General features: G+C 34.9%; 1 protein-coding gene across 1 annotated transcript in view; it reads left to right on the forward strand.

Moving 5' to 3' along the window:
• POF1B (POF1B actin binding protein) overlaps positions 1-14,082 on the forward strand; it is an 84,888-nt gene that overhangs the window by 26,094 nt on the left and 44,712 nt on the right. Inside the window, exons 4-5 of the mRNA XM_087859507.1 lie at positions 1,673-1,774; positions 6,607-6,789. Coding sequence (XP_087715633.1) covers positions 1,673-1,774; positions 6,607-6,789 — 285 coding nt within the window. The remainder of the gene's footprint in view (positions 1-1,672; positions 1,775-6,606; positions 6,790-14,082) is intronic.

Here is a 14,082-nt window from a genome sequence, read left to right on the forward strand (position 1 = left end):
GTAAATTGGAAAATGAGGAAAAGAGATGTATTTTTTAGTAAAAAAGTTTAGCCATTTCTTAAAACAGATCATTGATATATAGTCTACATTTACATAAATGTGCATATTTCAGTCAAGTCACCTTTTATATTTTTAATCTTTACTATCACCAATAATATGCAGTAAGCTAAAGTATATTGATATCAGTTATGTTGACATTAAATAGTTATGATGACTATATTGTTACAGTTTGAAGCTATTGCAGTGCTAGATTTATACATAATTATAAGTATTAAACATCTCAGTAAAATGCTTTAAAAAACTTAGCCAAGTGTATTGTGCATAGTAAGTTCTTAAACATGTGTTATATGATTGCAAATAACTACCAAAAAGTCTTTTTTTTTTTACAAAGACAAACACAAAAGAGCTTCTAGGGGAATCTTTCTAAACATATCCACCTTTAGATTTAACAATTCATCAGCTAGCCAAATTTAATCACTTGCATATTTATTTCACCAAAGTATTCCAGGGACATTTAGTTAAAGCACCTTTTATTCAAACTTGAATACGAGAAGTATATAGCTTTGGATTTAAGAGTGTCTTACATTCTCAACAACCAGTGTTTTCATCCAGTTGTTTTAAGAGTTTTTACAATAGCAGATGACAAAAATGCTAGCATATTTTGATTTTGAAATGGTCTTAAACATATTAACTGGTAGCAGGCTTATTCAATCCTCTTCTATACTGTTCCCCTGTATTACAAAAATAAATGAATGCAATTTTTCTCTGTAACAAAACAGCCTCAACTCCCCCCATACAAGTAGACTCATATGAAAACCAAAAGAAAGGAAAGAAATGTAGTAATATTGCATTTATTTTAAACTCTTTTTTTAAAAGATTTTATTTATTTATTTGACAGAGAGAGCCAGCGAGAGAGGGAACATAAGCAGGGGGAGTGGGAGAGGAAGAAGCAGGCTCCCAGCGGAGGAGCCCGATGTGGGGCTCGATCCCAGAATGCCAGTTTTACCTACTTTACAGCTCAGGGATGAATTGTTTATTTTGCATTTCTCCAATAATACTTTTGCATAAAAAGAAACCTGCTAGTGAACTCAATTTAAATGAAGTTGACCTCATGCGTGTCTACCTCAGAAAACTCACTATATCTTACTTTAAGAACAGGAAAAACTCTCTTCTATTCTCTGAGGAAAAAACTCTTTTCTATCCTCTAACAATTAGATTGTCTCTCTTGAGACTTTATTAAAACTTGACCACTAGAAAAAAGAAGAAAGAAAGAAAGAAAGAAAGAAAGAAAGAAAGAAAGACGAAAGAAAAAAGAAAGAAAGAAGAAAGAAAAAAAGAAAAAAAGAGAAAAGAACAGGAAAAAAATTATCTTTTTCAGCCCCTTCCAATTTCCCTTAAAACACTTTGTTAGGCTTAGTAAAAGGTAGTAGGAGAGATCCAGATTGCTCTGTTTGACAAAATAGACTATCTTTGTTACTATTTCATTACATCTCTCAAAGTTTTATTGGGATGTCATTCCATTCTCCTGGTATGTTACTAACTCAGAGTTTATTAGAGACTATTGATTTTTTGATTGATATCAATAGAGACTATTGATATTTGATTAAGTTAATTAATGTTCCTCTGAAAAGGTACCTTTCAAAACAAAACACAGTCATTATTGTCTTTATAGGAACCACTTTCTCCATTCCTAAGAGGAGGCCATTTCTTCCCAGGAAACAATGTTATTTATGAAAAAACAATAAGAAAAGTAGAGAAGCTAAATACGGATCAGGTATGTAAAATTTGTTTTAAAGCTTATTAAGTGTATACTTTTGAATTACCAGCATTTTAATAAGAGTTAAAATGACAATTTTCAAGCGCCAAGCAGGGCCACTATGAGTCATGATAATACCTTATTATGTCTACAGCTCTTCATATCATCCTTAACACTTTCATATTCATTCTCTCATGTGAAGTATTATTGTCCCTGTTTTAGTGAAAGGGAAACAGAAGTAAAAATATGTCAAGTCACATAGAAAATTAATGGTAGAAACTGAATTTAATACAGATATCCCAATGCTTTGTATGTTCCTTTTAAACTGGTCTCACACAAATTATAATTTAAAACATTATAACTTTGCCCTAATTGTGGAATTTGAGAAAGAAAACAGATGAACATAGGGGAAGGGGAGAAAAAAGAGAGGGAGACAAACCATAAGAGACTCAACTATAGAGAATAAACTGAAGATTGATGGAGGGGAGTTGGACACAGGATGGTCTAAATGGATGATGGATATTAAAGAGGGCACTTGTGATGAGCACTGGATGTTATACGTAAGTGACGAATCACTAAATTCTACTCCTGAAACTAATACTACACTATATGTTAACTAACTAGAATTTAAGTAAAGACTTGAAAAAAGGTAAAAATTTATATAAAATGAATTTTCAAATGAACGGTATGTATGAACAGATATGTACAGTACTATATACTGTAAAAGTCTAGAAAACTGTATTTCACATTTTAAAAATTTCATTAAAATCAACTGAGACCAAGTACAACATTCAAAACTGTAGCAGGGCAATGGTAATTCCATAACATCTAGAGCTACTAGACCTATAAGCACAGCGGTTACTGTAGCCAGCAGTTTTGCATTGATCTGCCAGTGGATACAAGCATGTCCAACCCAGACAAAGCCTAGGACTTGTCTCTTGGACATTCTTGAAGTAGTGCAATGTATTAGTTTCTTAGGACTACTGTAAATATGTATCACAATCTGGGTGGCTTAAAACAACACAAATTTACTGTCTCACAGCTCTGTAGTGAAGTATGAAATCATGGTGTTGGCAGGGCCATACTCCCTTTGAAGCCTTTAGGGAAGGAGCTCTCTATGCCTGTCTCCTAATTTCTTATAGTCTCAGATGTTCCTTGGTTCGTAGATACTTTATCTTCACATGGCATCCTTCCTGTATGTCTTCACGTCATCTTCCCTCTGCACATGTCTGTCTCTGTGTCCAAATTTTCCCTTTTTATGATGATGCCAGTTATATTTAAGTCCCATCCTAATGACCTCATTTTAACTTCTTACTTCTATAAAGGCCTTGTTTCAAGGAAAAAAAAAAAGAAGAAGCCCCTGTTTCTAAACAAGGTCACATTCTGAGGTACTAAGGATCAGGACTTTAACATATTCTTTTTGTTGGGAGGACACAATTTAACCTATAAAAGGCAGTTAAATAATATCAAATGAATTTTTATCACAAAATCATTTTTCTCATGCACAAATGAAGCATTAAAATATACTAAATTCTTTTTAATTTTCTTGGCATGAGAGCACATCTTATTTTTATGAGCATTTATGGGCAGTTGTTATCAGATTCATAGGAACTAATACATTATCACTTATTTGATGCTCATTAAAAATAAAATAGTATAAACTCTCAGAATCATAAAAATCCAAACCTTTAAGACTCTGGTCTGCTTATAAAGTTGGATATAATAGAGGATTTGGTATGGTATGTATTGAACACATATCTTTCAGAAGAACAATAGAATATTTCTGGACATTATGATACCAAATAGAAAAATTTTATCAAGTATGTTAGTTCTTTAAGGGACACTTTCCTCAAGCTATCAAATTATAACATCTGTCCTTTATCCAACTGGACTGACAAAACAATAAGTTTGACACATTTTAAAAAGAAATGTTTGAGACACATCATTTTGTGCTCCTTCTAATTTCTTGTCTCAAAAAGGATAAATACTTTTCTAAATCTTGGTTCCTAGAGGAAAAGACTGAATATCCTGTACATTATTATTGCTATACATATGGAACCATTAAAGAAGAACTCCTTTAAAAGAACACTGCAGTTACTTACTATTAATTTGAATATTTACCTTTTTACATCTACTTTTTTTATTAGTGACTTAAATGATTTGGGAATTTGGGGACTGCCATGAGAGACTACCCAAGGTAAAAGGAATGATGCATATGGAACAAACTACAACTGCCTTGATATAGTTGAGTTTCCTCAGTGATAGAAATGCAATAGGACAAGCTGGATAAAGCTAGAGTCTGGAATGAAATGCTTAATGTTACATGAGACTAGTTCAAATAGGACTAGCTTTTAGGAGATAAGACCTGCCCCAAAAAGAAGTCTTTGTCATGGAAAGGTGGTAAATTGGTGCCAGTTGTAAGATAATTATGCAGTTCATATGAACTGTACTCTACATATTTTTCCCTCTATCAAAAAAGACAAAATATATGATAAATCAGAAATGTTTGATCTTGCATACATTAAAAATCTAGCTTGTGGTACACTTCAAAAGTATGAGTAATGTATGAATATCATGCTTTAGAACAATAATTTTAGTAGTCAGGTGTGAGAATTGAAACTGAAAATCTTGCTAAGACTTCAGTGATACTAATAAGTGGTTCAGAGGCCAGATAGGCTCAGGGAAACCACAAGACACCCCAGATGGAGAGACTGTCAGCATTCTATTCAAGAGTCAGCTGATATATTAATAAAGGAAGATGATTGAGAAATTAGTTTTGCTTTGTTTATTGTCCCGTGTTGATATGTCCTTCAGAGTGTTTCCTAACTTGCTTTTTAAAGAGCATATTAATTTTTTTTCAGGAGGAATTCTATTTCAGTAGTGTACAAGTTCCCCACTGGGTGAAGGTTTTCTCAGCCTGTCACTCTGACTTTATTCTAATCCAGTGTATGAAGGTATTTTGTAACATAAAAGAACAGAGAATACATTCAGCCCTACAATTTGTACAAAAGTGGCTGATAGTACACAGTCTGACTTCTAAACTGTAGAGATCTTAGGGGTAGCATATAAAGTGAGTCATATTTGAAAAGATCCTGGAGAGAATGATTCTATGAACAAATTCTATGACCTTTATTATCAATTACTACCAAGGTAGTTTCTATTTGTAAAATATGTTTCTTTATATATTTTTCTTTCTTTCAAAATAATTTTTGTATATATAAAAAGATAATTTGTATACATGTTAAAAACTTCAAAGCATAAAAGATATGAAAAGATAATAAAAAGAATATAAAAAGAGAATAAAAATATATGCAGTGGTAAAAAAAAAGCCTCTCTATCTTAACCCTCTCATCTCTCAATTCCTCTTCCCAGGGATAGTCACCTTTAAAAGATTTTTGCTCTATGCGTTTAAAAGCAGTTGTGTATATTTGTAAACATAAACATATGTATATTTTTTAAAATGTTATACAAAAGGGAGCATAGTACATTCCTTCTTATGCATCTTGCTTTTTCCATTTAATATAGTTTGAAAATTGTTCCACATAAAAAAATATAAAATTTGAAGTGTTTTACTTTATTAATGCAGGTCAGCTTTCCACTGTCAAAAGGAAATAGAGCATTGAATTTATATTTCCAAAGCTAAATGTATGTGCATGAATGTAGCATTCTGATTCAAAATAGAGAATGTTTTTCTTTGAAAACTGGCTTTCAGATGCCTGCTATCAAAGTAGAATAATAACAACATAGTATAGGAAATTTAAGAATATCTGAAATCCTCAAAACTAAAACAACCTGATATCCTTTATTATCCTGTGCTCTATACTTTATCAGCAAAAAAGCCATGACAAATAAACAAGCAGATAGTAAAGATTTAGTTTAAAACCAAAAAGTTCCAGACTATTTTGAGGACAGTAAAAATTCAGCCTTATGTTCTGAAAGAACTCTGAGCTGGAAATCATGAATTCCAATCCCAATTTTTCCAAGAATTAGTCATGTCATTATGAGTAAACCATCTTACTTCTCTGGACCTCAGGGGTTTTTTTCCACCTGCAAAATTAGTGGGGTGGATGATGATTAAGTTTAGGATGACAATGATAATGACATAATATGATAATAGTAAATGTTTATTACCCACGTACTTTGTAATAGGCACTTTACAAACATTAGTTCATTTACTCCTCACAGCAACACAATGAGACACATATTATCTCCATTTTTGCAAATGAAGAAACTGAAGCTCATAAAGATTGCATAGTTTCCCAAGATCACAGAGTAAGTGGTAGAATCAGTTAGAATCCCCGTTTTCTGCATCTGAAGCTTCAGTCACTGTTTTCCAACCTTTTCTCTTAATTTGTGCTTGATTTTCATAAGCATAAGAATTTTGTCTGCCCCCACTGTGATTCTAATATGCTTCCTGATATTGAAAATCACTGCATTATATTATTTTCTAATTTTATATCCATCTACATCTTCAGTATGATAGCATTATTATAAAATTAGATGCTGAAGTGCCTGTTGAATCATCAGAGTAATTAATATTAATAGTCATTATAGTTTTAGTGTTAAGTGTAACTGGAATATTAATTTAATCAGAACATGCAATTCCCTGGCCAATTTAGGAGTATTTGGATGGTCACAGCCACCTGATCAAACAAAAATAGAATTTAATACAACTTCTCCCCATGAAATAATTTGAAAAAAATAATATATCATTTTTAAAACTACAAATCCTAGGGATTGAATTACTTTGTGAAAGAACACATTAAATTTTAAAAAATGCATTCAGTGGGCCTTTCTCAATTAGTAATTTTTATTCTCAGTGGCTATTTTGGCATGCATGTGTGTTTTAGGAATGCTATCCACAGGTCCAATGCCATCATCACATTGTCCAACAGCCCCAGATTGTCCACTCTCCACACTGTCAACAATCCCAGTCTAGCCAACAAATCCAAACCATCATAGGAAGTGACTCGATTTCTACAAGCACTGGAAATGAACTGTGCCATGGTGGATCAAATCATGTACATGATCAGGTAAGATCAATCAGCTGATTCCTTATAAAACTGAAATAACTCTCTTAACCCTTCTCACACCACTGTATATGCACCCACATTGAATTTTCATCAAAATATTGAGGTACTTGTGTTTTGTTTGTGGCATTTTTAAAACAAAATTTTCTATCTCCTCTCAGAAGACAAAATAATTCAGGTCTATTAATGCATTAAGTCTATGAGGGAAGTTATAAACTGATTAATGAATACCTAATTTCTAGCCAATCCTCCGTTCTAAAATGGGTTCAATGGTTGTGCAACATTAAATATTTTTATGAGGCATGGTATTTAAATGGGCAATGAATTGGAAATGAATTGGAAAATTATCTAAGGATTATCTAAGGATTATAATGGTCACATTTCACAAACTGGCAATTACTTCCTATATGCATTCTATGAAAATATGGTATTTAACTCAAGTCAGAAAATGTATCCATTTTATTGTATAGCACATCAACTAAAAAGAAACTAAAACTTGGTTGCTAAGGAGAAATCTCTTGGGATACAATCACCAGTGACTAATTTATATTCTGAAAACTTTGGAAACTTGGAAACAACTGTTATACAAGTGTTAAAGGAAAAAAATATTTTATTGTATCTTGGTAAAACTAACAACAATAACTGAAACAGTGGGGGAATCAACATTTGTATTTTGCAGGTCTTTTTTCCCAGTAACGAAAAACTTGCTTAGATTGACCTCTTTCATAGGCAGCTCTTACTAAAAGATAGAAGGAAAAGAATAAGAAAAAATAAAGGAGACTGCACACATAAGAATTTTGATTGGTTTATATTAAATATATATGAGATTATTTCTAAGGACTGAAACTTTGAAATATGTACTTTGGCCACACTGATCAAAAATAACCATAAAACATTTTAAATCCATATTTTTCTACCCTAAAAAAAACCTAAAATTATATTTTCTTTGAATCTCATATATGGAAATATTGCCATCTACGATTACTCTAAAACATGGTTCAGATGGTGTTGAACTTCTTACATTAAAGGGATTGGTAATAATGCTTAAAAACATTTTATTAAGTTAAATCATTTGAAATTGTCATTTTTATAGGTCAATGTTTGTCAAATAGCAACAATTTTGTACAGTTTAGTCTAATTCCTTGCTTTGCTTCAGAATCCTCATCATATATAGAGAGTTATCACTCATAAGTTACTTGTAAAGGTTTGCACATGGTAGAGCCAGGATTCATACAGAGAGATGGGAGTTCTTTATCAATAGCGTAAACATAAATGGAGCACTGAACTAAAAGCCTGCTAGTGGAGAGGTACTGGTGATATAACAGAAAGTGGACCAGCTTCAGAGAAGGAAGAACTGGGTTACAGTCCTAGGCTCTGTGCCTTTCAAGCTGTGTGTTTTTAATAAATACTAAATCTCTCAGAAACATCCTCATCCATAAAATTTAGGTAGTAATGTCTACCTCACAGGGTTGATGTAAACTCTAAATACAAACATATGTTGAAAGTTCTTTATAAACTATAAACTCTACAACATAAGCAAATGTCACAGAGATTTTCAGAGATTCTTAGAAGCTATTTCAAGTGTAAAACTGAAGCTAGAATAATAAAAGTAAGAATAGAGAGAGGGAGAATTATCAGAGATGGAAACAATATCACAGGGTTAAGAATCTTGTCCAGTGTCAATGGTGATGCTATAATATCCTCTCACTAGCGTAGTACAACTAATAGTATATTTGAGCAGACTAGATATTGCCTATTTTGAAAATTGGAAGAGCTGAATAACTAATATATTAATTTTTTAATTATTTATGCTTCAGTTTGAGATTATAATCTGGCTTTGCTAATATTGGAGGGGTTTCTTTTTAATAATAATTTTTTATTATGTTAGTCATCATACAGTACATCCTTAGTTTTTGATGTAGTGTTCTATGATTCATTATTTGCATATATCACCCAGTGCTCCATGCAATATGTGCCCTCCTTAATACCCATCACCTGCCTATCCCAATCTCCCACCCTCCTCCCCTCTAAAGCTTTCAGTTTGTTTCCCAGAGTCCATAGTCTCTCATGGTTCATTCCCCCTTCTGTTTACCCACCCTTCATTCTTCCCTTCCTTCTCCTACCGATCTCCCTGCTATTTTCTATGTCACATAAATGAGTGAGACTGTATGATAATTGTCTTTCTCTGCTTGATTTATTTCACTTAGCATAATCTCCTCCAGTCCCAGCCATGTTGCTGCAAATATTGAGCTACCCTATGATCCAGCAATTGCACTACTGGGTATTTACCCCAAAGATACAGACGTAGTGAAGAGAAGGGCCATATGCACCCCAATGTTCATAGCAGCGTTGTCCACAATAGCCAAATTGTGGAAGGAGCCAAGATGCCCTTCAACAGATGACTGGATTAAGAAGATGTTGTCCATATATACAATGGAATATTATTCAGCCATCAGAAAGAACGAGTTCTCAACATTTGCTGCAACATGGACGGCAGTGGAGGAGATAATGCTAAGCGAAATAAGTCAAGCAGAGAAAGACAATAATCATATGGTTTCACTCATTTATGGAACATAAATGTAGGAACATAAGAAGTAGGAAGATTGGTAGGAGAAGAAAGGGAAGAAGGAAGGGGGGGTAAAAAGAAGGGGGAATGAACCATGAGAGACTATGGACTCTGGGAAACAAACTGAGGACTTCAGAGGCGACGAAGGTGGGGGACTGGGATAGGCCAGTGATGGGTATTAAGGAGGGCATGTATTGCATGGTGCACTGGGTGTTATATGCAAGTAATGAATCATGGAACTTTACATCAAAACTTGGGATGTACTGTATGGTGACTAACATAGCATAATAAAAAATTATTATAAAAAAATAAAGTCAATTTTGTCTGATAAAAAACGAAAAAGGAAAAAAAGGGAAAAAATAAAGAAAATTTTAAAAATTAAAGTTGAAAGATTAAACACTCATGAGAAAAAAGCCATGAATTCTATGTGCTGTATTCTCCTAGTGCTGGAATTTTGCAGTTCTGATTGATTGGTAAAATTGGTCTTGGATGAATATTCTTGCTGATCTTTTGGGGGAGGGGACTTTTGCATTGATTTTCAAATGTCTTTGCCCCAGACAGAATTGCACTGCTCTTGCCAGGGGCCAGGCTAAGGAATCTGCTCTAGTTTGCTCTCCGTAGCTTTTTTTTTTAATGATTTTTTATTTATTTTTTTGTCAGAGAGAGAGAAAGACAGAGAAAGCACAAGAAGGGGGAGCAGCAGAGGGAGAGGGAGAACCAGGCTCCCCAGTGAGCTGGGAGCCTGACATGGAGCTCAATCCCAGGACCTGGAGATCATAACCTGAGCCAAAGGCAGATGCTTAACCATCTGAGCCACCCAGGCGCCCCTCTCTGTAGTTTTTGTTCCCTGAAGGTTTTCCGCACAGCTTTAGAGGATGAGAATGAAAATGGCCACCTTCCAATCTCTGGCTCTGGAGCCAAAAGCTCAGAGCCCCACTCCTCAGTGAGCCCTCAGAGAAATGCAGTCAACCTGTCTCCCTGGTCTCTGTCCACACTCCATGCTCACCCTGCCTGTGACTGTGTATTTCTATTTCTGACACACAGCCCTGTTTGGAGTCTCCAAACCCAGTGATTCCTGCAGCGCGCTCCCTCACTGCTCTTCCCAGGGAGGAAGGGGAGTCTCCCCAGATCTGCCACTTGTTGGGCCCCGGCTTGGGGAACAGTCACTCGATAGTGCCATGGATCCTGGTTTAAGGCAACCGCAAGCTGAGAGCCCACTCCTCAGCTCCCTCTTTGCAACTGGCTTCTCTGCTCTGATACTTGGGAGCTCTGCTGCACTCAGGCACCCCCAGTCTTTCTGTGACCTTGAGGGTCCTGAGACCACACTGCCCTGCTAGGGTTCCACCCCCCACTTAGCCACCAGAGCGACATCCCTCAGCATAGCAGACTTCTAAAAGTTCTAATTTTGTGCTCTGCTGCTCTATCACTTGCCAGTAGCCGGCTGACAGAGACTCCCTCCCCTCCGAAGGTCTATCTTCTCATATATTGCCTCAGATTCACTTCTTCGCACGTCCTACCTTGCAGAAAGTGGTTGCTTTTCTGTTCATAGAGTTACTGCTATTCTTTGATCTCTTGTTGAGTTCATAGGTGTTCATAATGGTTTGATAGCTATCTAGTTGAATTCCTGGGGTCAGATGAAATTTAGGTCTCCTACTCCTCCACCATCTTGGACCACCCCTAAGAAAAAAAATATTTTAAGACAGTTTGAAATCATGAAATTACTCTGCCAAATGAATCACACTGGAAGGAAAAAAAATGATTTTGACAGCATTCTATTACATGGGATTATAAGAAGCTAAGAGAAAAAATATGCAAAATACTAAACATCAAATTAGCTGTTTGGAGATTCTAATGGGAGCTCAGCATTGAATATTATTGGCTAACAAAATGCCCTCTTCTACTTGGGAAAGTAGTTTTGGAAGGGACACGCATAGAGAGGTGAGGCAGGAAGGGGTTATCTATTTGGCCAGCTACAGCAATGAAATAACCTGAAGATCACAGATTGACACTGACATGACAGCTAGATTTTCCCCATATCCAGTTAAACTTGAATTTTAAAATCATATTGGAAACCATGTTTTTAAGCCACTCCCAGTTTGGTAAATATATAGATGCTTCATACAAGAGAAATGCATATGTAAAACTTGAAATCAAAAGTATTCTTTTGATTATTTTGAATAAAGAGTTGCCTAATTTTGATCTTCATTTCCCAAGAGGGGTCTACCACTAGGAGCTGACTGACAAGATCTAGAAATCTAGGTAAAACTCAAATGTCAGTCTCTAACTCTGCAAGGAATTCAGTTTAGTTGCTGCAATTAGACTTAACCTACACTTAGGAAGAGAATGTAAGGGATTACCATGACATTCTTGAGGAAGTTTTTATCTATGCTTTTTTTGGATTTAAACATTCTTGGTCAGCTTCTTTGAAAAAACTGTAAAAAAAAATCTTTCCAGAATCAGCTAGCATTTGGGATCACTTCTAACCATGTAGGTAGGTGACTTCTTTAAATTCAACAAGTATTTACTGAGCAACTAACTATAGGATGTTCAACCACTATTGTGTTAGATACTATGGGATATAACAAGAAGTATGACTCAGAGTGACAGGAGCTCAGCGATGGCTGCCCTGCCACTGCACAAATGGCTGTTGGGAAGCTGGTGAGCTGTGGGCACCGGGGCCTCCGCTGTCTGAGCTGCAGTTCCTGACTCCGGGCTCCTGGTTCTCAGAACTTTTATATTTAAAGTATCCAGAAACGAAAAGAAAGGTAGTGAATGCTGGCAAGATGAGACTGAGTCTTAATGAGGAAGCTTACATTTAAAGGAAGACTCTGAAAGACAACGAAAACTAAGATTGCTGCAAGTTCGAGAACCAGAAAAGGATATCGTTTTACAGATAAAAGAAGATATAAAACAGAGGAGAAATCAGCAATTAACTTGTTTGGCAGAGGAACTAAGGACAGAATGGAAAGAATCACAAACTCAGAAAATAAAGAACTTGGAAAAACTGTATTTGGCAAGCTTAAGAAGTATGGGAGAGGGACACCAACAGGCTAAAGAAAATGAACCTGATTTGAATGCTCTGGCATGGCAGGCAGCATAAAGAAGAAAAAGCAGAAATGAAGCATGAAGAGTCTCTGAAATTACAGAAAAATAAAAAAGAAGAACTAATTTAAAAAAGTGGGATATAACAGCTGGAAAGGAAACACTGTTTGTTGGAAAAGAGAGATCTGCCAAAATTACAAGTCTACCACCACCTCCAACTCTTTTTGAGAACGTTGATCTAAAGAGAACTTCTAATGTGAAAACCAATAGTTCCACTTATCATCAGCTTTGCACTTTGGTGAATAGAGAGATGGGCACAAAGCAGGTGACTGACTTACTGTTGTTCACAATCCTCACTTTATTTCTTTGTTCACTGAAGTGAGTTATATCTATACATGTTCTTTGTGAAAAATTTGGAACTATACACATAAGCATAAACTATAGGAAAAACAACTACAATTCCATCACCAAAATGTAATGTGATTAATCCATTAATTAAGTCATTATAGCCTTTATATATAAACATATACACACACTTTTCAAAACATAATTTTTTATAGGCACTTAATATCTCCTCATAGATTTAACCATTGTTCTTTTGTTCTTTTATTTTTGTTTCTGTAAATAATGCAAACATAATAATCTTGTACATTTTTGTTTACAACTCTGAGTTATGTGTGGAGTAGATTCCTAGAAGAGAAATTACTGGTTGCAAACTATATAACATTTGATACAGATACTCAATGTGAATCATTAAATTGCCTTTTAAAAAGTATTGGCAATATGGGAGAATGGCCATCTTATCATATCCTTATCCATTTCCTTGTATGAGTTATTATGGTTTAGAAATTATTGCCAGTCTCAAGAGTAATAAATGATAATCCTTGTTATTGAAATTGCTATTTCTTTGTAACTGTATTTTAATTTCTTTTCATGTTGGATATATTTGGCTACTAGGAAAACAAACTTCCTCAATATAGCTTTCCAGTTTAGAATGCAGCAAATACACATTTTGGTTAACTGCTTAATGGCAGTTGTTAAAATCACTATTCAGATGAATATTCTCATCATAGAATTAACTTCTAAGAAATAAGAATAAATCTTGATTTGTTTAAAATCATAAATTATTATTACAACTTCAATATTATTATAACATAGGAACAATAACTTCAGTCTGTGGCTAGCTTGCTTTTGTGGTTACTATACTACATTTTGCAGTACTAAATAGATGTTCTCTCTCAAGTAAGATTGATGAAGAAAAACATGTTTTTACCTAGCTGTAGTATAGGGTACCATTGATGGTCTTACAGTAAGTTATTAAACTTTTCTCTTTGATAGTAACTGAAATTCTTCAGTTTCTGGTTTGAAGATTGGATCAGTAGTTATAATTTATAAAAACAGTCCCACAAACTAAAACATTCTGATATCTTTTGGGGCGCCTGGGTGGCACAGCGGTTAAGCGTCTGCCTTCGGCTCAGGGCGTGATCCCGGCATTATGGGATCGAGCCCCACATCAGGCTCCTCCGCTATGAGCCTGCTTCTTCCTCTCCCACTCTCCCTGCTGTGTTCCCTCTCTCGCTGGCTGTCTCTACCTCTGTCAAATAAATAAATAAAAAAATCTTTAAAAAAAAATTCTGATATCTTCTTTATTTGCAACTGTATACCATCACTTAAGAAAAATCTGTCAC

This window comes from Ursus americanus, chromosome X (assembly GCF_024610735.1).
Source record: "Ursus americanus isolate L20-20 chromosome X, mUrsAme1.1.p, whole genome shotgun sequence".
NCBI classification, from domain to species: Eukaryota; Metazoa; Chordata; class Mammalia; order Carnivora; family Ursidae; genus Ursus; species Ursus americanus.